Source organism: Dichotomopilus funicola (assembly GCF_033296635.1).
Source record: "Dichotomopilus funicola strain CBS 141.50 unplaced genomic scaffold C8A04scaffold_17, whole genome shotgun sequence".
Classification (NCBI taxonomy): Eukaryota; Fungi; Ascomycota; class Sordariomycetes; order Sordariales; family Chaetomiaceae; genus Dichotomopilus; species Dichotomopilus funicola.
This window is the reverse complement of record NW_026944038.1, coordinates 25,852-52,380: the sequence shown is the minus strand read 5'-3', so window position 1 is coordinate 52,380 and position 26,529 is coordinate 25,852. Positions and strand designations below refer to the sequence as shown.

At 54.5% G+C, this 26,529-nt stretch overlaps 8 protein-coding genes across 8 annotated transcripts; 4 read left to right on the top strand and 4 right to left on the bottom strand.

Moving 5' to 3' along the window:
• Positions 1 to 1,183: 1,183 nt before the first annotated feature.
• On the top strand, positions 1,184 to 2,651 carry C8A04DRAFT_10804 (ketopantoate reductase PanE/ApbA-domain-containing protein; the record flags this gene model as incomplete). The annotated part of the gene is made up of 3 exons (XM_062776722.1): positions 1,184 to 1,227; positions 1,341 to 1,407; positions 1,536 to 2,651. 3 exons carry the CDS (start codon positions 1,184 to 1,186, stop codon positions 2,649 to 2,651), a joined length of 1,227 nt encoding a protein of 408 aa, XP_062638565.1.
• A 2,825-nt stretch (positions 2,652 to 5,476) lies between these two features.
• On the bottom strand, positions 5,477 to 6,302 carry C8A04DRAFT_10805 (zinc finger protein-domain-containing protein; the record flags this gene model as incomplete). The annotated part of the gene is given in 3 exon segments (XM_062776723.1): positions 5,477 to 5,847; positions 5,873 to 6,033; positions 6,049 to 6,302. Coding segments are annotated over 3 exon segments (786 nt in total), but the record flags the coding sequence as incomplete, so codon positions are not given.
• Positions 6,303 to 7,498: 1,196 nt separating this feature from the next.
• C8A04DRAFT_26947 (uncharacterized protein) lies at positions 7,499 to 8,428 on the bottom strand (the record flags this gene model as incomplete). Its single annotated transcript, XM_062780112.1, has 1 exon — positions 7,499 to 8,428. The coding sequence occupies one exon, from the start codon at positions 8,426 to 8,428 to the stop codon at positions 7,499 to 7,501; it is 930 nt and encodes a 309-aa protein (XP_062638563.1).
• Positions 8,429 to 10,210: 1,782 nt separating this feature from the next.
• On the top strand, positions 10,211 to 11,748 carry C8A04DRAFT_26946 (fatty acid desaturase; the record flags this gene model as incomplete). Its single annotated transcript, XM_062780111.1, has 3 exons — positions 10,211 to 10,385; positions 10,489 to 11,351; positions 11,407 to 11,748. The coding sequence occupies 3 exons, from the start codon at positions 10,211 to 10,213 to the stop codon at positions 11,746 to 11,748; spliced, it is 1,380 nt and encodes a 459-aa protein (XP_062638562.1).
• A 2,949-nt stretch (positions 11,749 to 14,697) lies between these two features.
• On the top strand, positions 14,698 to 16,017 carry C8A04DRAFT_26945 (uncharacterized protein; the record flags this gene model as incomplete). The annotated part of the gene is made up of 4 exons (XM_062780110.1): positions 14,698 to 14,710; positions 15,141 to 15,380; positions 15,596 to 15,667; positions 15,800 to 16,017. The coding sequence occupies 4 exons, from the start codon at positions 14,698 to 14,700 to the stop codon at positions 16,015 to 16,017; spliced, it is 543 nt and encodes a 180-aa protein (XP_062638561.1).
• A 953-nt stretch (positions 16,018 to 16,970) lies between these two features.
• C8A04DRAFT_35914 (uncharacterized protein) lies at positions 16,971 to 18,344 on the bottom strand (the record flags this gene model as incomplete). Its single annotated transcript, XM_062783338.1, has 3 exons — positions 16,971 to 17,045; positions 17,128 to 17,831; positions 17,897 to 18,344. The coding sequence occupies 3 exons, from the start codon at positions 18,342 to 18,344 to the stop codon at positions 16,971 to 16,973; spliced, it is 1,227 nt and encodes a 408-aa protein (XP_062638560.1).
• Positions 18,345 to 19,206: 862 nt separating this feature from the next.
• On the top strand, positions 19,207 to 20,259 carry C8A04DRAFT_10839 (uncharacterized protein; the record flags this gene model as incomplete). Its single annotated transcript, XM_062776733.1, has 2 exons — positions 19,207 to 19,766; positions 19,803 to 20,259. 2 exons carry the CDS (start codon positions 19,207 to 19,209, stop codon positions 20,257 to 20,259), a joined length of 1,017 nt encoding a protein of 338 aa, XP_062638559.1.
• A 269-nt stretch (positions 20,260 to 20,528) lies between these two features.
• C8A04DRAFT_26942 (glucan 1,3-beta-glucosidase) lies at positions 20,529 to 23,219 on the bottom strand (the record flags this gene model as incomplete). Its single annotated transcript, XM_062780109.1, has 7 exons — positions 20,529 to 21,046; positions 21,103 to 21,170; positions 21,238 to 22,246; positions 22,305 to 22,794; positions 22,855 to 22,928; positions 22,994 to 23,068; positions 23,141 to 23,219. 7 exons carry the CDS (start codon positions 23,217 to 23,219, stop codon positions 20,529 to 20,531), a joined length of 2,313 nt encoding a protein of 770 aa, XP_062638558.1.
• Positions 23,220 to 26,529: the final 3,310 nt, after the last annotated feature.

The following is a 26,529-nucleotide window of genomic DNA, read 5'->3' as shown; positions in this document are numbered from 1 at the left end:
CACCTCCCTGGAAAACGCACGAGCCAACCGAATGCTTTTTGACCGGTGAAGCCTGAAGGAATACGACGAAAGGTCTAGGATTTATGAAAGTTGTCTATCAACCTATCCAACTCTGGGTTCGCCTTGCCAGGCCTCCGCATCTCAAGCTCAAACCACCGCCGCCGCCGCCACAGTGATCATTATCACGACCAAGGAAACAGGGGGGAAGAATACCTGATTGAGTCATTCCCGCAACTTGCTCCCCTTGACCCGGAGATCCGCGTTCTCTGGCTGCCCGAACGGCTTGCTCGTCTTCTCAGCTCGGCTTTGGCCCCAATCTCAACTCTCTGACCCGGGTCTCTCGCATATTACCGATCATAACCTATCTCTCTATCTTGAAGGGGAATTTGTGCTTCAGCGCTTGGACTCTACATACTATCTCCTCAACAACGGAGTTTTGATTACAAACAGCAAGCCTTTTATCCCACGCCTCGGAGGAGCCTGCAGCAAGATATCTCGGCCTGCATAGGTTGGCTTGGCTTGGCTTTGAGATTCGCTGAGACTTGACCGACGCCCCCCAATTGCCACCCATCCCTGCCCTGCGGTTTCGGTAGGGTTCATTTTTTTGCTCGGCCCACGGTTCTTTTGGTCCGAAGAACGGAGGCCCGAAGGCGGGGAACAGCGAAGAGAGAAAAGGGGACCGAGAGAACGAGAGGACTGTGTGATTGTGTGGTGGCAATTTGCAGCCACCGGTCAGGTTGTTGTTGTTGGAAAGCCTGGTGGTGAGATTAGGCGCCGGCAGGCAGGCAAAGCCCACACGATTGGCGTTGGCTGGGGTGGTGTGCCGTGATTATCGAGTCCTGGGCACTGCGGGAATATCGCGGGATATCGCGGAATACGAAGCCGGGATAGAACGGAGAGAACAGAGAGAAAGGGTTAACGGACGCCGTGGACGAGCGCCCAACGGTTGATTGACCAACTAGCGGACGTTGCGCGAAACAAGACGAACCCGGCGTGAAGAAGGACGCCTGGGTGGCTGACCAGGGTCCGACGGAGAAAAGAGAGTTACGAGATCGCAGGATTATAGGTCCAGTTACAGGGGGGCCAAAGAGAAAGGAGGGGAGACTTTGTTGGCTGGGATTTTGCGTGTGTTAGAAAGTGTGTGTCTGTGTTTCTCCCCCGCGCGCGGTTTACGCTCGTCAGCATGGCTAGTCTCGACGATCTGAAGCCCGGAGTCGATCCCGACAGGTAGGAACCACCTAGCTTGGCCTCGTGACCATGGCGAGGATATACCAGGCAAAAGAGGAGACGAGAGAGACTCTGGGGAAGCAGGGAAACAAGGCTGACGCTGAGAGAACCAGGCCTGTTCACATCGTCTTTGTTGGCGCCGGGGCTGTGGGGTGTTTCTACGCCTCGAGGCTCCACCACGTAAGTTATCCCCTCTTCTGGATGCCCCTACCTACCCTACCCTACCTTACCCTATCCTCCTATTCCGCCTCCTGCAAGCCCATCACAGCTCACAAGGCCTGTTCTCCGCTGACCGCTGACGGCCCCAGCCCACCCACAACATCCACGTCTCGCTCACTGCCCGCTCCAACTACAAAGCCCTCACCGAGAACGGCGTCCGTCTGCAAACGCACACCTTCGGTGACTACACCTTCCGCCCAGACCATGTCTTTCCCTCAGTCACCGCCGCTGCGGCCGGCTCTCGCCAGTGGGACTACATCATCGTCACCACCAAGGCTCTGCCCGACCGCTCAGACGACAGCGCCCTGATCGCCCCTCTTGTCGGCCCCAACTCGTGTATCGTGCTGATCCAGAATGGCGTCGGCGTCGAGCAGCCCTACCGCGCCCGGTTTCCCACTAACCCCATCGTTAGCGCGGTCACTATCATCTCGGCTGAGCAAACTTCGCCCGGTACCATCCGTCAAAACCGCTGGACTCGCATCCATCTCGGCCCCTACTCCAACTCAGCCTCCTTTTCTTCTCCCTCCTCCAACACCCCCGCCTACCCCCGAGGCGACGACACGACCGGCGCTCTCCTACCTACCGGAGCCTCAGCCTCGGCCTCAACTGCCTCTTCCCAACCCGCAGCCTCATCAAACCCTACCGACAATGATGACGACGAACATTCGCCCACGGCGATCCTCCAGCGCACCGGTGCCCACCGCGCGGCCCTCCTCTCCGACTGGTGGACCCGCCTAGGCCAAATCCGCGACGTCGACCTCGCCGCCGACGAGATCGCGCTGCAAACCGTCCGCTGGCACAAACTCTGCATCAACGCCGCCTTCAACCCCTCCGCTGTCCTCTCCGGCGGCCGCGGCAACGCCGACATGGTACGCGACGCTGAACTGCGCGCCCACCTGGCCGGCGTGATGCGCGAGATCTGGGCGGCTGCGCCGCGGATTTTGGGAAGGGAGTTCCCCGGGTATATGGCCGGGCCGGAAAAGATTTTGAAGAGTACGGAGAGGAATGTGGGGAGTAAACCGAGTATGTTGTTGGATTGGGAAGGGGGGAGGCCGATGGAGGTGGAGGTTATTTTGGGGAATCCGGTAAGGATTGCAAGGGCTAGGGGGGTGGAGATGCCGAGGTTGCAGACGGTTTATGCCTTGGTGAGGAGTTTGCAGGAGGTCAGGGAGGGGAAGAAGGCGAGGGAGAAAGGGAAGCTATGATCATGGGGTGTTTGTTTTCGATAATTGTCTACTATGTTGATAAGGGGTTGGGAGAAGGGCATAGTTGGAAATTGGAGGATAGTTGGCTTTTCGTAATTATTTAAGCTGTAAATTGATCACATCGAGTCTACTCCGCTTGTCTACTTCCTCATTGTTTGCCGTGACGGCTAGTATTCCTGTCTGCCCGCTTGTCTACTTGCTCATCGTCCTCCATGACGACTTTGGTAGTCTTGTCTCCTGACTTTGTTTGGCCCAGGGGTTGAGTGCTTTACGGCAACATGGAGTCCCCGTTTCGACAAAGTCATAAGTCACCGACATTGGGTTATTAGTGCAGCCTTAAGAGCCGTAACGGTTAATGAAAAGGAGTCGTCAATTAATTAGAGTAAAATAATGTAGTTATTTGAGGATATGCAGTTATTCCCTCAACCCCAGTGTTCAGCTAGGACTAACGTCGACATCCTGAACTATGTAAGCACCTTCCCATTCTACACCGAGTTACTTGTCTAGCCACGTAAGTATTAATTAAACTGCCAGCCCCCAAAAGTGCGCTAATAGATAACGAAGACCCCTATGTGCAGGTTTAGATCACAAGTACACTATGTTGTCAAAAGCCAAGCCAAGCCAAAAAAAAAAGCCAAGCCTCCTTTTCTCTAGTTCATAACGGCACGTTGTCCACCCATAAAGTGACCACGCCATCCCTCTTTGATTCCTTATTGGCTTCGGACTACAAAGAACAAGACTTTAGCGAGCTCTAGTCTTGACAATCAGGGGCCTTGGTTTGTTCTGTTCCCAGAAGAAAGGGGAACGCTTGGGGCCGATCGGTGAGGATGCCAAGGGGAAGGGGGTTTCTTGGTTTTTCTTGGTATTCTTGGCTTAATCTCAATGGGTTGTTTGTGGCTTTGGGGCAGTGCATGGATGGCATGGGACATCTTGCAAAGGTTGTTAAGGCTAAGAGGGTAAAACTGTAAAGACAATGAGTTGCTCTGCTTTCCTTGGGACAGGTTGAGGGTTTTTGTGGTTAATAGAGGTAGAAATGTCTTTGGCATCTCTTGAGATCGATATGTAATTACGCTAATGCGAAATCGCTGGTATTTTCCTGCTGTAATATCTTCGTGGTATCGTCCAAAGTGCCCGCCATTTCGGAACGGAGGTAACGCTAATTATCAGGCAAAGTGGTGGTAACTAGTTTTGTAATGTAGGGGTAGAAGTATATGGACAATTACAGTATTCTAGACTTGAAGGACATTCACCTGAGTGAGAACACCATAATAGTGTATCACTTGTATCAAGAGTATCACTGGCATGATGTTGAGTTGCTTGCTTAGCAGTATTCAGTTTCGTTTTTTTTTTCTTCCTCTTTTTTTTCTTCTCTTTCTTCTACTACTTCTCCTATTTTCTCTTCTTCCCTTCCTTCCTCCTCCTCCTTCTTCTTCTTCTTCTTCTTCTTCTTCTTCTTCTTCTTCGCCGTAGGATAGAGGCAAGGTCCAAATATCAAAGGAAAACATCTGCCCTCCTCTCTTTCCCGTGGCCCTCTCTCCTGGCTTTCCACTCAAAGAAGAAGGAATATTTTCTCAATCTCATACTTATTTCCTTGAACAATTTGACGATGATAGGAAGTACGACCGTGTTTTTGAACTTAAATTCCGGGCTCTACTTCGCGAGATTCGACGGGAAAACCTTTTCGGTCCCTTCACGGGCATTGTATGGACCATCGAGCAGCAGAAACGAGGTCTCCCTCATCGCCATATGTTGGTTTTCCTGGCACGGGATGCCACACTGGGTTACCTGCGGCCAGAAAACGTCGATCGTCTTATTTCTACGGAGATTCCTTCCCCCGAAACTGACCCAGATGGCCGTTTAAGGGCACATATCACGGCTACCATGGTCCATGGTCCATGGTCCTTGTGGGGACGATAATCCTTCTGCACCTTGTATGTTCAAGGACCCGAAAACTCAAACAATGCGGTGCTCCAAGGGTTTCCCCAAGGAGTTTACGGAGACAACCATGGTGGTGAAGATGGGTATCCAACCTATCGCCGCCGTAATAACGGGCAATTCGTTACTCGCCGAGATGCCCAAGGGCAAGATGTTAACCTGGATAACCGCTGGGTTGTCCCGTACAACCCATACCTGTGCCGTAAGTACATGGCACACATCAATGTGGAGATTTGCGCTTCCGTGAAAGCAATCAAGTATAAGACTTACCTGAGGTTAGTCTGCTGGGAGGGGTATCCTCAACTTTTAATTACGTGTCAAGCGTTACAAGAGAATATTCATAAAAGGTTCCTTCCGAGTTAATTAGAAACTGGAATCATGATGGTTAAACTTGTACAGAACGTGCTAGTCCCGAGAATGTTTACCTATAGGAAAAGTGTAATGGAAAGAGAGGAGGTAGGCGAGTGGAGGCATAATCTTGTTCAACAATTACTAGTATAAAGGAAATGCAGAGCAGGCAGTATTAAATAACCAGTCCTTGAATCATTGTGATTAACCACCATGTCCAAAGCATTCAACGCTTCCTTGTGGTAAAAGTTGCAATGTGGTATCTTGATTGATGGCTTCTACTTGGAGTATCACTAACAGACCCTTAAGTGCTGAGGTCTCCTGTTTACCGTTCTTGATAGGTAGGTGATAATCTAATGCATTTTTCTAAGTACAAAGGCACACAAATGTTAAGGGAGCAATAGTGGCAATAGTGACATAACTAGTATAGAGAAAAAGCAAACCAGCTTCTTTCTAAGCCCCTTATTTCCAGCCTCCACAAAGCCACTATGATTGCAGAACACAGACATTTCTTCCCCTTAAGCATCCTGCTCCAATTTATTTTACGTTCCTCGAGTAGTACCTTTGGAGTACATTCCAACAGTCTCAACAACCCTAGAAATGAATTGGCCCGGGAGTTTCTGGGTTGTCTCGTCCCTCAAAGTCAGTATCCTCGCACTTGTGCTCAAGAATCTATCTCTGAACACTTCCCAAATTGCCATGTCCCTCTCAAACTTTGCGCCCGGGTTAGGGTAAAATGGATCATTACGCCAAAAGCACTCGGCCGCCCGTTCGATGCCCTCAATGGACATGGGAAGCGGTCGGCAGCAATCAAAATCCAGAATCCATAGAACATGGGGACCAAGTACCTCGGGAGGAAAAGTTACGAGTTTCAGAACCGTGACGATCTTGGGGTGGAAGGGTTTCGCCTTCTCTGCGGTCGGTATGTTCGAGGCAACCCAAAGCGCGTGGTTGGGCGGGGACAAACTCAACATCACATGCGTCAATCTGCACATCCCAGAGCAAGAATGCCAAAGCGTCCGCCATGGCGCTGGCATATTCCTGAGCTGGGAGACCGAGGGCATCGAGCTGATCGACATGAAGCGGATAATTGCGTAGGCTAATGAGTTGCTACGTCCTCCGCCGCGGTTCTCCGGTTGCAAGTGCGGTCTCTGGTTCCCCTGGCTGGGCTGTTGTCCTCCGGCGGCCGAGATAAGGGCGGATTAAGCAATGATCGTTACGCCTGTCGTTGAGAATCGTATCTCTCTTGTTGATTGGGCCGTCCCAGAATTGCTCAACCAGTAATCTCCGGACTTTGTACGGCATGATGGGGATCCGTTCACTGACGAGGGCCTGACAAGCGGAAGATTCGGCGGGCAATCGGGGGAATTTGTCGTTCTAGATGGGTATCTCGGGGAGAAGGAACTCGATATGTTGCGGGATATTGAAGGAGGAGGCCCCCGCAAAAACATTTTGCGGGGTATTTCTAGCCCAGGACAGAACGTGTTTGTGTACTTGTGCTTCGTTTTCGATTGAGCGATCTGGAAGGCCATCGGCTCCCTTCAAGACAATCCTTGAGTAGCACTTGTCGTTGGGGGACGGCGAGGGATCAGCCCAAACACTGCCACAGGAACCATATCCAATTCTTTCAAGCGGTGTGCGGTCACCCAGGGACATGCATACACAACCTCGACTCCACTCACTGCTGACTTACTTACACGATTCCATCCAATTCGAGTCCTTTTGGGGTTGACATTGGCTTACTGTTTCACAAAACTTGGTGGGACGCTTCCATCTTCACATCACATTGCTATAGCTGTCCTACAAGGGCTGGCACAGTTGTTGGATCGAAAACAAGGGCATTTAATTAGGTATCGTAACCGTTCCCAGCAGTGCTTCGGTGTGGTGTGTGGCCAATTAATTTCGAGGAGTGATGGATGACTTGGAAATAAAATGAAGCGTATATTCCTCGCTTACCCCCCTGGGCAAAGAAGAAGCCAAAGAAGGAGGAAAGGAGGAAAGGAGGAAAGGAGGAAAGGAGGAAAGGAGGAAAGGAGGAAATGAAGTAGTAGTAGTAGAAGAAGAAGAAGCAGAAGGACGAGGGGGAGGAGAAAAAGATAAAAGCAAAGAGGAAAGAAGAAAGAGAATAATATAACGAAAGAGAGGAATAAAAAGAGAGCCTAGAAATTATATTCCCATCATATTTCCTGGTCTACATTACCTATTCTCTACCCTAATACGAAGACTGGTCCAACCCTCTGATTCCTGATTACCAGGTGATATAACATAAGGCCAATATAATGTATTCCAAAGCAAACACCAAGAGATGAGAAAACAAATCTATTAAATTCGTTGCTCAGTGCCATTTGTCGCCATATCTTCATTCCATTACACCACGCCCAAATTCTCAAAATAGGAAATTGACTATATAGGCCCTTTAACCGCTGTAACAAGCCCACCATTATCCTACAATGTACAGACTTACAATCGAGGTAACAAAAGGACCAAAGCCGATAAGCCGATGCCATCCCACAACCCTCATGATTTCATGAACGTCTCCACAACCTCCATAGCTGTGGCTCTACTTATCTTGTCTTTTCGTTCTCAATGGGGGGCCCCGGCTTCGTTCCCGTGATGACGACGTATCGCCAGTGTTCTTGCTCGAGCCACAGCCGCGCGCCGGCTACAGTGTTGATGAACCAGCGCTCCAATCCCAGCAGCTTGACGAAAAGATAAGGCACAAACGCAAGGACAAAGAAGAGCCGTACCATGGGGCGGACGTGAGCAGAGAGGTCCACCACCTTGACGTCCACAAAGCCAACCTCTTCCAACATGCCGGCGAACGTACCCCTAAGCGAGCGCTCGTTGGCAGGCATGGACGACCACTTGTTAATCAACCGAAGATCAGTCTCCGCAGTCTTGGAAATTTCCTTCCCCGTACTAATATCCTTCCCCGCGCCAACAGTGTGGTCGTACTCAAACAGCGCCACCTTGCCTCCCGGGCGGAGAAGGCGAAAGAACCCGGCTAGCACACCAACGGGGTCGTGGGAGTGGACAAACGTCTCCATGGTGTAGACGCCATCATGAGACTCGTCCGGAATGGAGTCCAGATGGTGGTAGTCCATCCTACGCACATCAATCTTTCCTGGCGGAACGCCGGCCCGGGCAATGTTGCGCTTGGTTTTGTCCACGTGGTGGTCAATCACGTCGATGGCGGTCATATTCAGGCCGTGTTGTGCCATGTTAATGGCAACCAGGCCAGCGCCGCAGCCTGCATCAAGTACCCTCGAGCCCTTGGGTAGATTTAACTTGGAGAAAAGAACCTCCTCCATGGCCTTGAGGCTCTTGGTGACTGGGAATGGCCACAGTGTATCTTTCTCATAGTATCCGAAATGGCGTCGGCCACCGAGCACAAGCTTGTACCCTATCCGCGATTCGAAGGAGTCGTAGTAGGTTTTGAGAACCGGGTCCGGTTTAATCAGCGGCTCCGTCGAGTCTCGGCCGGGTGCGTCCATTGTGATTGAGAGCTGGGGCGGAGGCCGTGGGTAGAACGAGTGGGCAGGTTGCGTTGGTCGCGTGAAAGATCAACTGGTGGCTGGTGGCTGGTCGCGCGGCGCCATCTGTTAGCTATCTGCAAACGAGCGAATGTGCGTCACTAACAAGCTCCGCTGCTTTAGACCCATCCCCGCCTTTCCAAAGCTTGGTATCGCAACCCATTGGACTTCGTCTCCCCGTACGGGCGCTTCCGCCCCGAGGTGCACTGGGCTTATTATGAACAGCTCACCTGCATGGTGGGGCTACCCGTCTTCTCGCGAAAAGTTATCGCGCGCCCCTGGGACCGGCTCCCCTCTAAGTCGTCTTTGGTCATCGACAAAACCTTACTGATCCCGGCGTTGGTCATCATGACCGGATTCAGCATCTTCCCGCTCATCGTATGGAACTTCCATTTCCCCACTACCCAAGAACGGCTCGTCTGGCGCGTTTGCAGCGTTTATCACGCCGTTTTCTCCATCACTCTGGGCATTTATTATGTCGTTGCTGCGGTGAAAGCGCACAACAAAGCCGACAAGGTGACCACTTGGCCGCAATCTCCCAAGCCCTCGGAGGTCGAACGTTGCGAAGCCGCCGGGAAAGACACGACAGAGACGACACAGGCTGGCAAGATCGGGTATGATATGGAGGCGGCCGAGACGACCCCGAGCCAGACGCAAGAATATGTCGGATTCATCGTTATTCGCGCCACGAGGATAAAAGCCTGGCTGAAAAGCTGGCACAACATTTCGCCCGATGGCGACCCAGAGATGGAGATCGGTCTTCAGCCTCAATTTCTGTCCTTGTGGGGTCGTTTCTGTACATCTTGTGCCGGGCGTTTTTCTATGCGGAAGATTTCGTTTCTATCAGACAGCAGCCAGCGGGGGTTTATGTGGCCATGAACAAATTTGTTCGTTTCATGAATTAATTTTGGACCAATATTCTTTCTTTATGTCCTTTATTGTGTTATGATACCAACCCCGTCAGCGAGGGGCATCACAGAGGTGATGGACGCATCAGCGTAGCGGAATGAATTTTAAGAGACGGATACCTCGCTTCGTTTCACCGCGGGATCGACCATTCTCTACTTCCTACCATAATTATTGCTATTCGCTCGATAGGGGTGAGGATTATCCTGGTCGAGTGACTATTGGGCTAGGGTCGTCCATTCAAGTGGGTATTTTATTTTCGACTTTTTTGAGGTTCCCATCTGGAAGCGTGGTTCACCATGGAAACCTTTCCACCACGAGGAAGGCACGCCCAGCAGGTAAGCCCCTGAATCTCGAGCCAGATTTGGGTGCGGGAGAACCCGTTTTGTTTGGTCCTGTCCACTAACATGATTGGCGGTCCTCGCTAACGGTACCGGGATTTGAACCCACGTGTTCAGGGACTTGCAAGTTAGCGGCTCTTGGTTTCATCTTTTTGGAGGTCAACTTCTCCATTCCGCACACCGCGCCTCCTCAACTCGTTGGTACGACGGCACAGCCTCATGGTGTGGTACAGACAATCCTGAGGACGCACCCGGACTTATCTGATATTCGAGGTGTAAGGCACCAGTAAATCCTTCAGGTTGTAACTTTTTTTGAGGCCGTGCCAACCTCATCTTTTTATACTCGACATTCGTGTTTATCTTCATTTTGCCGACTCCTTTCATCTGGCTGCCCTTCACCTCATTCTCACCCGCCAAATTCGGACGTCTTATATCACAACACCTACGCACCCCGATACTACGCCACCCCCAATATTTGCGTCCGCTCATTTTCACCATGGGGGGCATTGTGTTCAGCCCCGACCTGACCGTTCCGGACGCGTTAGTGTTGCGAAACCTGGCCGACGACATTGAGCGGCACAGGGCACTTAAACGGCGAGCAGACTCGGGCGATCGCGATGAGGGATACGCCAGCACCGGCTCATCGACGGCCGCTAAGGATGCTACCCAAGGTGCGTAATGTCGTTTGCCGTTTGCCGTTTCACATCCCGGCTTTCACAGAACCAACATCCAGACAACAGAACCGGTGACTGACTTGATGCACAAGCACCATAGAGGATTACGGCATCTCAGCAGAGCGGGATGCCGAGGACGTCGGCAAGATGAACGGGCTCAACGACCCGGAGAGCGAGGACTTTGAGCCCACGGTGATCTCCATGGTGGACCTACCCGACATCAAGGCCCGGCTGCCGACGGTGGTGTACGACTACGTGGTGGTGCCGTACATCGCATTGGCGCAGAAGGTGGTGCGGCACGAGACAGACGTGGTGATGTTGACCCACCTTTTGCTGTACCTGGGCACCTCCCTCCCGAGCGCGCTGTTCCTGTTCTACCGCTTTAGCTACCTGCACGCCATCATCCACGTGGCTATGCAAGGCTGGTACATGGGACCCTACACGCTCATGATGCACCAGCACATCCACATGCGCGGCATCCTCTCGCGCGACGGGCCGTGGCTGCTACGCCTAGTCGACGCTGGCTTTCCCTATGTGACCGACCCCCTGATGGGCCACACCTGGAACACGTACTTCTACCACCACGTCAAGCACCACCATGTCGAGGGCAACGGGCCGGACGACCTGTCATCGACGCTGCGCTACCAGCGCGACGACTGGCGCCACTTCCTGCACTACGTCGGCCGCTTCCTCGTGCTCATCTGGATCGACCTGCCGCGGTACTACCTGCGCAAGGGGCAGCCTGGCAATGCGGTCCGTGCCGGCGGCTGGGAACTGTCCAACTATGTGGCCATCTACGCGTGCTGGTGCCTCAACCCGCGCGCTGCCACCTTTACGCTGCTCGTACCGCTGTTTTTCATGCGCATTGCCCTGATGGTCGGTAACTGGGGCCAGCACGCGTTCGTTGATCGGGACGAGCCGGACTCGGACTTTCGGTCGAGTATTACCCTGATCGACGTACCGGTATGTCCTCTCTTACCTTACACCTCCACATCTCCCTTACTAACCCAGCCCACAGAGCAACCGCCTCTGCTACAACGACGGCTACCACACCTCGCACCACCTCAACCCCATGCGCCACTGGCGGCACCACCCGGCCGCCTTCCTGCGTCAAAAAGCGACCTACGCAGCCGAAAAGGCTCTCGTCTTCCACGACATCGACTACTTCATGATGACGATGCGCTTGCTCCGCCGCGACTATGCCTATCTCGCTGCGCGGCTGGTGCCGGTCGGCGCGCAGATGGATTTGACCATGGCACAGCGGGAGGAGTTGTTGAGGGCGCATACGAAGAGGTTTACGGAGGAGGAGTTGAGGGTTAAGTTTGGGGGGAAGGATGCTGAGGGGGAGAAGTCGAAGTAAGGGGGGATATTGTTAGGCTGGGTGTTGTTGTGGGGGGGGGGGATCATGCTTGGAGGGGGATGGATAGATAGAGTCTGGGATAGCCAGGGAAGATCGTCTGGGTATTGAGAGCCTTAGATGGTGCGAGGAGGGTGGAGGGGACCGAAAAGAAAAAGATTAATAATAACAGCTGCACCGCTTTGTCGGTGTAGTGACCTGCACTCTGAGAGGGGTAAGGGGTAATAGCTTGATAGATAGGTTCAGTTCTACGATAGACATAGAACCCGGTTTCGGAGGCGTATAAAGAGCTGAATGGAGTGGTTGTCAAAATCATCATGTGATAGAATATTAGAACAAAGCGGTGCCCTGAAGCCTTGCTTTGCACAAGGCTCTCAGTCACTTCCTTCCTGTGGATGTCCCTTCTCGACTCCTCACGATGCGATGTGGGGTTTGAAACGATGCGATATTCGGCTGGCATTGTGGGCGTGAGTGAGTCGTGTTGGAGTATGGGAATTGGGACAATGGCTCGACGGCGAGGGGCGGAAAGTGCTTGTGCTTGCGTGGAAGAACTGGATTTCTTCAAGCTCAACACCCCAGTTTGAGAAAGAGGCGTGCGTCAAATGACACGTAAATTAGCAGGTATGGTCCAAAACAACCTGGAACCTGTCAGTCTGTTACACAACGTCCACGAGTAAGCTGACCACACTTGATATGAAGAAGATGGAGGGGAGGAGCAAGGAAGCTCGTTTACTATAATAAATTATTACAATGTCGGAGATTTGATGAGACAATGGCTCCATCGAACTGGAACTCTTGGATATGTAATATCCGATCTGGACATTTTCCGACGCGTATTCGATATCGGCCTCGTCTCAAAATCAAAACGGCCAGGCCATCATCAACCGTGAGTTTTACATCCCATCTTCTTTCCCTCTACACATTGAGAGATGTGACCTGCTAAAAGTCAAGTCACAGCCGTTGTCAGAAGCGCCTGGAACTTCTCGCCGTTTGGTGGTTGTGGGGGTTCCGCTGAAGCAACCCCTGTCCAGAGGGTTGCATCGGTCCCTGACGTCCACTTTTTCAACGGAAAGGTGCTCCGAAAGGTGGCCCACCGAGACCCCGAGCCCCCCAAATCTCCAAATTCGACAGGACCCTTGAGCGACGGGATCTGGGAAATGATGAAACGATTTGGGTGGCCCACAGAGGCCTCCCGATTGTAAAATGAAAGTTGTAGTGGGGTTAGTTATTTTGGGGAGCGGTTTTGGCGAGTGATACGGTTGAGTTTCAGCATTGGGTTCGGCTGGTTTCGTTGAATTCGACAAAGTAAAAGGGCCCCCCAAACGGCTGTCGAATCTTTCAGTGCTGTTTATCACTGGAATGACGATATTCGCCTAGCCCCTGAAAGAAAAAGGGGACCTTGAAGACACGCTCTAAGACCAAGGAACTGCTTTTTTCGAGACAGAGACAGACAGAAAGACAGGCCCACAGACCGACAAAGGTCCAGCAAATGGACATTGCTACAGACTGTCATCCATCTCACCGCTCACTGGAGAAGAGGCCCGCAACCCCTCAAATGGTGCCCCCAAAATGGTCCTTAAAGTGGTTCCCCTCAAAATAACCTGGAGAACCTGGTTTCCCAAGAAATAGGCGAAATGCAAGGGCAGATGAGGTTATTTAAGCGCGCCGCACCCGCCCGCACCTGTGTCTGTGTGTCCCTGTCGGTTTCAATGCGACACTGACGTCGGCCACACACACAACACACACACTCCATCCCGTCCCAATTCCGTTTTAATCTTGTGTCGTTAATCAGCCCGGGTGGATGTCGTTAATATTCCTGGCCAACGTTAGGTAGCCCTTCCCTGTTTTGCAATCCGTCCCTTATTCCTGGCGTTACCACCGAGTTGTGGCTGCGCACACGCTGGTCATGACGATGGGCCTTTTGCCGTGATGAAGCCCCTTTTTTCTCTTTGGATGTTGGGGATTGTGTCGTGCTTGTTCCACATCGTCCTCACAACACATCAGCCCGCCAACAAAGGGTACAGTACATGTCGTGAGCACCCAACACAACCAACACAACCAACATCACAGCCAACATTCAATCCGCGAGATATCTGCTGTTGGTGGTTGTTGGTGCTGCTGCTCCGAGATTGACAAACGCGGTCTCCCGTCCCGCAGCTCTGTTCCCCATCTGAACCAAGCTTTCTGGCGTGTCTCAGGTCAGTTCAAAGGGACCACAGCCAGGGTAGCATGGCGCGCTGAGCTTCCCCAGCTTAGGGGAACAGGGGCCTGGCCTGTGGTTCAAACGCCCCTTCACGATGCGATGCGGTGCAGCGCAGTGCGGCTGCTGCTGCAACGCAACCGTTCGGGCCAAGGACGAAGTATCCGTAGTGCCAGGCCTGAGTTGGTTATCGCGCGGGTATGCTGTGGTCTTGTCACACACACGGCCCGGCCCTCATCCCTCCCATCCGGCGGCCCCCCTCGCTGAGTCGTTGTTTGCTTAGTCGCCCGCCCCCATGTTGTTGTGAGGACCCGCGTGCCGGGCGTGAAGGAGTGTGTCGCCCGGCCGAATAGACTAGCTGGCGTGTTTCTCTCGGCGACGGGGGGAGGGAAGGGGGTGAAGGGTGAAGGGATGGGGAGGGCCGCTTTTTATTTATTTATCTGCTGCTGCTGCAAGGTTCGCAAGCGGGTCCTCCCCCCCCCCAAGAAGATCTTCGACCAGGAGCACACACACATCCATCCTCCGCTTCCCTCCCTCTCGAACTTTCTTTTCCTCTTCTTCCCTTTCTCGGCGGCCTGCTTCACCTTTCTCCTTCCCGCATCCAGTTTGGGTTTCCCTTGTTCTCTTCCTCCCGCACACACCTTCTTCCAAACACCAAGCCAAACGACACTGCTTGTTCCATCACCAGCACGCTCGACACTCCAAATCCGCACCCTTTACCTAACGTAAATCACGTTCAAACCACCGCAATCATGCCTGGCATTCGTAAGTAGCATTCCCTGCGTTTGATGCGTGGTTTAGCTGTATTTTTTTCCGTTTGATTTTGCGGATTGTGGCGACGACAAAGTCGGCTGGTTCGAGGTCTCCCGAGTCAGTCAGTCGGCGAGTCGAGTCGAGTCGCTCTCCTCCGAGTCAAACCGACGAGGCGGTCAACGGCCGATTCTCACCGACCGACCGACCAACTGATCGACGGACCGAGCTTCGCGTCCGTGACCCCGTTTGATTTTGCTTGGGGATAGCGACATTTGTCGCGGTCTCCCAGTCGAAAGAAGAAGAGGGCACGGCGCGTCGCAACCGCTGGCTTTACCGACGATCTGTCCTTCCCAGGCGCTGCCGAGAATCGACCGAAACCCCGTCAAAAGTAACTAGTAATCAACACCGAGAATGGCAAATGACTGACTTGAATCCCTTCCAGCGTTTGGCGCCCTTGACAACTTGAAGGGCAAGCTTAAGGCTGCCTTCAAGAAGCGTGGTGAGAAGAAGGCTGCCGCGGCCAACAAGACCGAGGCCGCTCCCGCTACCGAGACGGCTGCTGCCCCCGCTGCCGCTGCCGGTACTGCGGCTGCTGCCGCTGCTCCGGCTACCGAGGTCGCGACTACTGAGACTGCTGCTGCCCCGGCTGCTGCCGCTCCGGCGGCTGAGGAGGCTCAGGCTGGTGAGTGATTCCTTGAGCTGGGCTGATCTGATCCGACCTGGCCTGATTTGACCCGGCCGGGCTTGACCTGGCTTGACCTGGCTTGGTTTGGCTTGGTTTGGCCTGGTTGGTTTGATTGAATCAAACTCGGACAGCATCTGTATCTGGGATTCGTCCCGGAATGAATGCCCTGATGTGAGGGAAACGAAGAGACGTTAACATGGTATTTGTGCTAGCCGAGGGCGCCGCTGCTGCTGCTCCGGCGGCTGCTACTGAGACTCCAGCTGCTGAGGCCCCGGCTGCTGCGGGTACGTTTTGACTGTTTTTCATCCTTTTCCTGCTTTGCTGGTGTTTCGTCGTTCCCCCAAGAGCGCAAACACAATGCTTTTTGGTCTGATTCCGATTCCCGCTTTCACTGCTAACACTCAAACCCAAAACAGCCCCGGCTGCCGAGACTGCGGCCGCCCCCGCTACTGAGGCCGCCGCTCCGGTCGCCGCTGCCCCCGAGGCTGCTGCGGCCACTCCTGCCCCTGCGGCTGAGGCCACCCCGGCTGCTGCGGTTCCGGCTCCGGCCGCTGAGACCGCCACCGAGGCTGCTGCCGAGCCGAAGAAGGAGGAGGCCGCTCCGGCTGCGGCTGCTGCTGCTCCGACCGCTTAATTTCCTGAACCGATAGTCACACCTGCGCGCTAAATCCCCTTTTGTTTCTTTCCTCGACAATTTGATTCCGAGAAATCGAACGATCGAGGTGCCGAAACGACCGATCGATACCCGCACGAGAACCTTTTTAAGACCTCCTTCCACTTTCCCGCCCCGTCCTTTCTTTCTCTACTTCGATGAAACATGACGGCGATCGAACTACACACAACGGAACCGGGACGGTATTTAGAACGGAACTGCTGAACAACAATCGATATGCGACGACGATGATGGGGAAAATAGGCTAGGGAGAAGGTTGTTGGGGATTTCAACAAAATTCTCAGATGAGGGGGGAAACTGAGCGGGGGGGTCCAGGCGTTGTGGGGATGACAGACGGTTACAGGAAGGAGCGAGGGGGATGCGAAGGATACGGACACACGTGGGCTCGGTTAGGTTACTGCAGGTAATTGGGGCGTTGAGTTTTCATTTTTTCCGTTGTTTTTTCCCATCGCGTAGTATTGCCAAGTTGGCATTTATACTCGCATGGGTAATGCAAGCAGGGCAGGACACTGAGTGGTGATGGACCTACGACCTGCGAGCAGAAATGGGGAATACGGAAATGGAATGATAAAACCGAGGATGCCCAATTCTCTCTCTCTCCCTTAAGGTGCCGGTAGTGCTGGTACTGCAGAGTGAGACGGTAACAAACTGGCGCCGTTGCGATGCTTTGGTTTTCTTTTTTTTTCCTTCCGCGGGAGCTGGGGCGCGTGGCTTTAAGATATCCCATACATACTCGATACCCGTCGTTAATAATGGATCGTGTTTCTGAATTTGGTCTCTGAGAGTGTTGCTCTGTTGGCGCGAAGATCGGATGAAATGGTATTGAACAATTACTCGCACACCAAACAGTTTTGATCCAATACCATTAACTATCTAACATTGTAAATATTCCACATATTTCACACCAATCCGCCTTAGTCTTCATCTTCATCATTAGAATCCGAATCATCACCAGGATCCGGCATGACAATGCGGTTGAGATGGGTGATCTGTAAAAGAGTCAATATAATATCCAACCTCAAACGGAACAAGTTATGAATTGAACAGGTGATGGAACAGAAAAGGACTCACAAACTCAAACATATCCCGCACCACACCCGCCACAACCTCCTGCCCCCCCTCGTCCGTAAACACCCCATCATCAAGCTTCTTCCCAACGGTGAAGTTCTTCAGTTTCAGCAGCTGCATATCCCGGTGCTCGGGGTTGAACCCCTTAGGCCGTGTCTTGAGCGCGCCGTCCTTGTTCCTCTCCGCAAACGCCTTGACCGTCTTCTCTTCCCACGTCAGTCCCTCGTCCTTTTCCTTTTCCACCGCATCTGACTTCCTCCCTCCCCCTTTCTTCCCCCCACTCTTCCCCTTCTCCTTGGTGTTCCCTTCCCCATCATCCAACCCCAAAAACGTCCCCGCAAACTCCCTCCCCCCCAAAACTCCCCTCCACCGTCCCGGCCTCTCATCAATACTCTCCCTCAACCTCCTCAACGCCCCCGCATCCGGATGCCACAATCCGCCCCCCAAAAAACACTTCCCATCCGGTTCCACATGCACATAGTAGCACGCATAGGGGCCCTTGCGGCCCGTACGGGAGAAGGCGGCAGAGAAATGCGGTTTGTAGGGGGTTGGGTCGTGGCTGAAGCGGATGTCGCGGTAGATGCGGAAGTTGATGTCTTTGAAGGGGAGGTCCGGGATGGTGGGGTCGATGGTGGTGATGTGGGTGGTGAGGGTGGTGAGGTAGGTTTCCCAGTCTTGGAGGGCGCGGCGGTATTCGGCGTCGTGGGCTGTGCACGTTAAATTTCAGCAACGGGGGTTTTAAGAGAGGGAAAAAGGGGAGAGGGGGGCGTACACTTGAGCCAGGAGCGTTTGTTGTTGGCTTTGAGATCGCGGAGGAACGCGAGGGTGTTGGGGTGCAGTCGGTCGTCGGCGTACTCGATGCCGCCTGTGTCGCGGAGCTTGGGAAGCGGGATGAAGGTTACCTGGGGCGGTGCGTCGTCGTCGGAGTCGTCGTCTTCATCCTCGTCTTCGGGCTCGGCGTCTTGGGGTTCGTCCTGGTAATCGTCCCCGTCGTCGCCCTCGGACTCAACTTCGACCTTGGCCTTCTTCGCAGGCCGGCCCTTCCCGCGGGATTTCTTCGACACCACCTCATCACCCGCATCAGCCTCGGACTCGGAATCCGCGTCAAAATACTGGCTTTTCTGCGCCGATGAGCTGACGCGCAGCGACCGCCGACGCCCGCCTCCCGTGTCGGTAGCGGTAGTGTCCTTGACTGCAGACTTGCGCTTAGTGCCAGCCATGATGGGAGCCGTACCAATGCGATACGGAGAATGGACGTGAATTGCGACCGCGATGGTGATGACGTCGATGGGCGCAGGACGCGAGCGCGAGATTACGCGCGTTCAGCTTACGCGATGTCACGTGATGTATTATCTAACCCACCATTTCGCCCACCCCATTTCGAGATCGAATAAGGGTCTCTGTACGAAAGTACTTTCTTTCACAACAACATTGGGCTGTCTATCTGTCTGTCCACCCAGTCCCGCACAACCACAATCACTTCGTTCTGTTCATGAAACTGACCATCTCCTGTAACGATGCATCTACTCTCAAGGCAAGATTTAGGCTGATCGCCGGCCGTTTCGAAACTTGATGATACCGTACCGAGATAGGTACCGAGACGCAACGTTGTATCCGACCCTAAGCGTCCCTCGCAGTGTTTCGTTCAATCGTTCCCATCGCCGGACCGGCAGCGGGGTCCGTTCCCCACTCGTTCTCGTTCGGCGCCGGCCGTCCCCCGCATCGGACGGTAACACAGCGGCGATGGGCCACGAGGTCTGAAATGTACTATGGAGAATGAACCCCACAGCAAGTTGTGTTGTGCCGTGTGCCCGCGTGCTCTCCACTCATCTGTAGCCAAACCACGTTTTTCTTACATGTGAGCTGTTGGAGCGGTTGCATAAACTACCGGCATAAACCACCGCGGGACACAAGCAGTGCGTGTGATCAGTCGAGTCGTCTCTCCCATACCACCACTGCTCGGTTTTCAGACAGGTCAAGCTGCACAAGTCACAAAACACTTTCGAAACTCCTAACTTCGTACAACCGTACAACCGTACAACCATACACACAATCGTACAGTACAACCACCAGCAAAACACCATGACTTCCTCCGACCCCCACCCGCACCTCACCTCCCTCCGCCGTGACGGCTACGTCATCCTCCGCTCCCTCCTCACGCCCCTCGAAATAACCTCCCTCCGCGCCGCCGCCGCCGACCTCACCAGCACCGCCCGCGCCGGCGGCTGGCCGCACGTCCGCACAGTCGGCAAACAGTTCCCCCCCTGGGACGCCTCCCTGGTTCCCTCCCAAGCCGGCATCTGGGGGGTGCAACACCTCCTCCACCCGGACCTGCCCGTTAGCGACGATGCGGGAGGTGGAAGGGGGGCGTTTGCGAGGGTGTATTTCCATCCTAAACTCCTCCGTGTCGCGCGGGAGTTGTTGTCTATCCCCCCGCCGGAGGCAGATGAGGCAGACGACGGCGCAATGACAATGGAACTCTTCAACATGCTCGTCCAACCCACGGGCGTCGGCGTCGACCCCACCACCCCTTTCGCCCTCCGGTGGCATCGCGACGACATCCCGTGGACCGCAACACCCGAGGAAGAACTCGCCCACCTCCAGCCCCCTTATTCTTCCTCCCCCTCCGGATCCTCCCCAAAGTCATCCTCCTCCAACCCAAGTCAGAGCGAAGATAGAAAATACACCCACACACAATACAACCTCCCCCTCTACCCCGACACCTCCCTCATCGTCATCCCCTCATCCCACACCCGCGCCCGCACACCCACCGAACGCGCCGCCGACCCGTACGAGGCCAACCTCCCGGGGCAAATCACTGTCTCCCTCGAGCCGGGGGACGTAGTCTTCTATGACAACAATATCCTGCATAGGGGTGTGTATGATGTGAGCAGGGAGCGGATGACGCTGCATGGGTCGGTGGGACATGTAGACGCGAAGGAGGGGAGGGCGAGGAATGTGTTGCAGCATGGGGTTGGGGGATGGGTGGGGAGGTGTGATTTTGGGGTGCTTGGAGGAGAGGATTTAGAAGAGGGGAAAGGGCAGAGGGGGGTGGCGGAGGGGATGAGGAGACGGTTGGTGGAGTTGGGGAGGGAGAATGAGGGGAGGGATGTTGGGTTTTCTTTGGAGGGCTGATACAGGAGGTATGTATCGTTGCGAGGTAGGGAAAGAGACAGAAACTGGGTAGCCAGAAAGGCTGGCTGTGTTTGTACTGGGCGAACCCGAAAGTATGTGTAAGCGAACGAAGTATGTACAGTACAAATTGATGATCCACATCCTCATCGTATGTTCAACATGCCCATCGTATATCGACATCACCCCCCCCTCCCCCCCTCGTTTCATATCCCCCTATCCATGCTCCCTTCACCCCCTATCCATTTGCTCGTATGGTTTGTCCAAGACAGCTAAGCCGCCTTATAAACAGCCACATTCGAAGCAAACGTATTCTCATTCTCCTTAAACCCGGCCACCTTCTTCCCATCGCGGTTAATCATCTCAATCGTCCCAATCGTGTTCAGATTATACAACCCAACATTCGACACACTCCCCTCAATCGACGCAATCCTCTGCTGGCACGTCTGGCCCGCATCGAAAGTCGAGCAGGAGGTACTGTAATCCGAAAAGAACGAGTACAGACCGCCACCGTACACCAGCACATCGCTGGAGTCAAGGATGCGCAGACCCCAGGCCGCGGCGCAGTTACCGTCGACGCCGGCGCACGAGGCGGAGAAGTCGGGGTCGTTGAGGGAGGTGTTGGGGGTGAAGGGGACGAGGGCGTTGGGGGTGGGTTGGTAGTAGGGGGTTTCGGTTTGGATTTGGCCCATGAAGATGTTTTTGGTGTTGGCGAATTGGTATTGGTAGAGGACGAAGTGCTCCGAGCCGGTGCCCCAGAGCCAGAGGGGGCCGTTGGTCGACTCGACGTCTGAAATGTTATTAGCAAATGGTATAAGACGGAAGAGAGAGAAAAGGAGAACGTACAGAAACCGCGACCGGCGTAGAGGGTGATCTGGGTGTTGGACTCGTCATCAATGTCGTGGTCGGCCGTCCTACGTCCTGTTAGCTCACGTCCACTCATCACTCATCACTCATTAAAGGGACCCAAGAGAAACATACCAAATCCAGGTGTTCTCAAAGTACACACCCGCCGCCTCCTTCACCACATGCACCCCCAAATACGCCACCAAGCACTTCTCATTCACCGCCGGGTTGCCAGGCGTCTTAGGGCACTGTCCAACCTGCTGCTCCGTCCCCGAGAACCCACCGATGCGCACATGCACATCCCACAGCCCACTGGGCTTGCCACTGTCACTGGCCAAGTTCCACCGGATCGCCACCGCACCCGCCTGGGTGCCCTTGGTAGAGACGATAAAGTCGCTGAGCTCGACCTGGCCGGTTTGGCCGGCCGTAGCACCGACTTGCACGATAGCCTTGGGGTTGTTGACGTCGTTGAAGGCGTCGCCGGAGGACAGGATCACGGGGAAGGTCTCGCCCACAATCTTGGCGCCGGGGGGGATGACAATGGTGTCGGTCACGAGATACAAGCCGTAGTCGATGAACAAGATCTGGCCGGCAGAGGCAGCCTTGTCGATAGCGGCCTGGAGCGCCTTGGTGTCGTCGGTCTTGGCGTCACCCTTGGCACCCTCCGAGCGGGCCGAGATGATGGACGAGGCAGCGACGTCCTCGTACTGCGGCTTGGAGCGGGTATAGTACCGCCCACCATCAGCCAGAAGAGCCGCAGGCCGGCTGGGAGCGTCCAAGGGACCGGCGCTGTTGTCGGGGCCGCTGCCGTCAGCGGCGTATTTGTGGCCGTTGCCCCAGGCCGCGATGGTGATGGAGCCGCCTTCGAGGAGGGTGCTGGAACCGGGGCCCTGGACGGCGACGGGGACGTTGCTGAGCTCGACGTTTTCGATCACCAGAGAACCGGCGGTGACCGGGCTGGTGGAGGTGCTCCAGGCGGTGAGGATGGCGACGCCGGTGTCCTTGAAGGTGCTGTCGAGCAGGGTGATGGAGCCGACGTTGAGGGCGTTGGCGTCGCCGCCCGCGGACATGTCGATGCCGACCTTGCAGTTGTTGATGGAGAGACCGGCGTAGGTCCAGCCCCAGTCCCAGAGTTGGATGATGGCTGTTTTTGTCAGTATTTTAACTTATCCCCACCGAGGGAAAAGGGGAGATAAACCCACCGGTCTTGCAGTTGTTAAACTCGAGGTTGCGCATGGTAAACTGCTGGTTACCCATGCTCGCACCGGTAGCACCACCGTTAAAGGTCAAATCCGTCAAGAATCCACCGCTGCCCTCCTCCATGAACAGACCGACGTGGACCACATCATCGGTCTTAGGCATGTTGAACACAATGTTCTGCAGACTGGTGGCCTGCGACGTAGGCCAGTGCATACCGGTAGCCGCGGTACCAGGCGCGATGTTGGTGGTGTCGATGATAAAGTTGCGGACCTGCCGGAAGAAGACATTCTGCGATTTCCAGTTGAGAACCTCGGTGTAGTACGGGTCGGCGTCGATGAGCCCGAACCCCTTGAAGTCCGAGGTGGCCTTAAGCGTCGGGGGGCTTGAGGCGTCGCCGATGAGCTGCGTGAAGTAGGCCGGGTTGACGGGAGAGGAGATCAGGTAGGTGCCCGAGGGGAAGTAGATCAAGGCCGGTGTCTCGGTGGTCGAGACCTGGGTAGTATCAGTACCACGTATCGACACTCGTTATCACTTATGGAGAAATCGACTCACACAGCCCTTGTTGCAAGGGTTCCCATCGTTGATCGCAGCATTGATAGCCGCCGTGTCGTCGGTAACACCATCACCTAGACAATGCATCAGCCACGGATCCTTTACTATGATCCGACCGTATCGTATCATATGTACTTACCCACAGCACCGTAATCCTTGACACTGCGAAATACCTTCCAGTCCGCAGACGGGGCAAACGGGGCAACGCCCTGGTCTATCAACCAAACCAAGTCAGTAAAACTAGACCTCTCACGACAAAAGCACAACAAGCAGCAGGGTGCCTCACGTTTGACTTCTCCCAGCCAGTGGCCGCTCACCGTCGCCACCAGGCTAGCCGCAGCCAGCACTGCCGACGCGAAACGCATGGTGATGACCGGTCCTTTACCAAACCGAGCAGAAAAAGAGAAGAGTCAGAAGAGAAGAAACCAAGAGAAGAAAGCCGACGAATCTGTTACCCGCTGCCGGGCAATGGGTTCTGTCGGGAAAACTGAAAAGTCTCCTGGCATAAACAAACCCAAGACGGAAAAGAAAAAGAAGGGGGTGACCGGGTAATATACTCGTTTGAACCGACCACACCACAACCACGCTACACACCACAACACCCCATCACTCCCCCAGATTCCAAGACATCGCAAAGTCCCCTCCCCCGGCCGCTGAATGAAACACCCCCTCCCACGTGTGCACGGAGCTAACCACGGCGCAGAGAGAGGTCCTGTGGTGTAGTTCAAAAGACCGGGCCGAAGAGGGTGGTAGTCTGCCCCGGTACGGATAGAGGAGAAGAATGTAGAAAGTCCCCCCTATCCCCCTTTACGCTTGACGCTTTACCCCTTTCCTTTCTCACCCCCCACCTGCATGAGCCCCACTTACTTACTTCGTCCTTCCCTTCCATCCTCACATCGCGAACCCATGAGATGAGCCGCATGCATCGGTAGATCCTAGAGTAGAGTAGTATTGTAGTAGCGCGCGGTGTTGGACGGGCACGCACCGGGGAGTGAAGTGTAGTGTGGATGATCCATCATCCAACACATCATTCAGATACCGGAGAATGCGGTAGGTCATCGGCAGAATCCCACGTGCCAGGTCTCCTGCCCCCCCTTCATTCCCCATTAAGAGGAGCCTCGCATCAAGATGCAACTATCACCAAACCGCAACAAGACGCCAACCAACATTTTTACACTGCAAAACAACATAAAGGGCCCCGGAGTTCACCCACCAAAGGGCCGATTGACGCCCTGCGAAGCGCCTTACCGCCGCGACCTCACCGGCGAATGCGACCCGAAAAGAAAGAAAACGGCCCGGGCAGGGTCGTCCTAGGGTTGTGTTGTTCAAGCAACGATACTTTGGTGCCTAGTTTGGGGCCCTGCTTGGCGGGGCCGAAGGGGGTGGACAGTGGAACCCGGGAGGAAGAAAGGGTGACAACCTTACGTTATACTAGAGGGATAGCAACTTGCTATTTCCAGGGCTACTACCAGGCTGGGAACGCTACTGTCCCAAAAGAGCCGGGAACTGTGCGGTACTACACTACCACCCTCTGCTTCTGCTTCATTACCTCCGGCTCGGCGCCGATAAGCTTCGATTTTGACAGGACAACCATCCTTTGATGAGGGGATTAGGGGGGCTGCACCGTGGACCTTTCGGCCTGAGCATGCCGCATCAGGTGGTATTGTGTTTGTTGGAGCATAAACTTGTTTCTTTGAGACATAACGTAGGGAAATGAGGCATCGCGCCGTAGCCTGTCTAAACTTCACTCGTTCAATGCTCACTTGAGGCGGTCTCAGCCGCTCGGCTGACCGACGATTGAACAGCTGAACACACCACACTGGTGGTCCTATGACTTGGTGACCTCATCATGAAGCTGAGTTAGCCCCAAGTTTACAAAGTCGTTAGTGTAGTGTAACTCAAAGTAAGAGCGAGAGAGAAAAAAAGCCTTAGCCCGTTTTGGCTTTTGATGAAGGGGTCAGTTGTGCCCCTGAAACCGGATCGCGCGTCTCTGATTCGCCCAAGCGGCCCAAAGCTCCTGGTGAGTGCCGGCGGTTGATGGAGGGGCGAATAAGGCCGGATGCTACCCAGCGACCGCTGCGGGTGACCCCAGGTCCCCAACCCGCGAATCGCAACACCGATCGCAAAAGTCATGACCCCGTCGTCTGCAGGCCCGCTGAGACCTTCTCGCACTTGCTCACATTCTTGCCTGTCAGACTATCCGACCGTCAGGTTGCAAACACTCGGGAGGCTCGCCCATCCGGCCTGCAGATGTCACGTCACAGACACAGGACCTCACTACACCATACTAGCATACTAGCAGGTGGAGCGCGAAGGAACCCCTCATACCTGGATCCCCTCTCGCCTTGCCGATCGGTGCCGGGACCCGGGAGCGTCAACTGCCCTGCGAGATATTCCCGCCCGGGAATTTTGGGACCATGGACCGGGCCTGCTCCGGGCGTTGGCCGAGTTGACCGAGCCGGCCGAGCCTAACTCATCACGTGCCGTAGGGACCTCGAGAGAAGGGGTTGCGGGCGTTTGTCATCAGTACTTCGTCTTGTAAGACGACGGCCCTTCTCAAGCCACGGTGATATCTCGGGCAGTCCTTTCTCGATCTGGTTGACCTCACGCCAACGGGCCATGAAAGCTGCGGCTCTGATTTGTCTACCGCTATGGCATCTCTCCGGCTTCGTCCCTCGAGCGGTCATTAAGCGCCCTTCTTACTTTTGGACCTGAGAAGAGAGGTCCGAAACAGCCGGCGGTGAGTTCTCGGCGACGAGAGCCCCCCCTAGAACCTCCGAAAAGCGGCCAAAGCAGACGAGTGAGTTCTGACGTTCGTGATATTCCAGCACGTAATTCCCTCCAAGACCATGTTGGTGTGGTTGGGCTATGTGCGGAAGTCGCAGCGAGGTGAGGTGGCCGTGGGCCGACAGCCGCTCACCAAACGGCGCTGATCATCAAACCGGGCAGATTTTGCCTATTTGAAGCGAAACCCCGAATCGAACGCGACGGTGTCTTCCCCGAAACACAACGACAGGTCAATGGGACACCTGGAAATAACCAAGGCGGCTCAGGTGTGTTCGTTTGTTAGATGTGCGCGAGACCCAGTTCAGAGAAAAACAATCGCGACGGTGACTCACGGTGTTGGCTGCTAAAAGAACAAACTTCAAGAGATTAGAATAACCGTCGGTTGTGGCTACACTAGGTTGGCGCGACGCTAATAAGGCCTCGTTCGCGACGAGAGCCGGTGGTGGTCATTCCGAGTCGAAATCAGGTACTGAGCCGGGCCGCTCGGTTTCCGAAGAGGCAGGCAAGCCTGTGACATTGCTGGAGGTTGGGCCCTGTTTCTCCGCATTTTGAGAACTTTGCGGGGGGCGCCTTCCCGACAGGGGTAAAAGCTTCCCCAGAAGGAGCTTCCCCAGATCTCCAACCACGCACCTCCACCTCCACTCCCCCACAGAAGCTGCCGTTACGAGGAGGATCACAAGCGACTTGGGAAACAACACGTAGGGAGCGAAACGAGAAGAACTGCTGGGCCAGATTGATGAGAAAAATGTCCTGTGGTTTCTAAACCTTGCCGAATTTCTGATAAAAATGATAAATCGTTCTCTTTTCGCACATATGCCCGTACTGAGCGCGGGCTTTACTTCCGAGAGCATCCGTCAGGGTCGCACATTTCCCTCGGTTCCAGGTTCC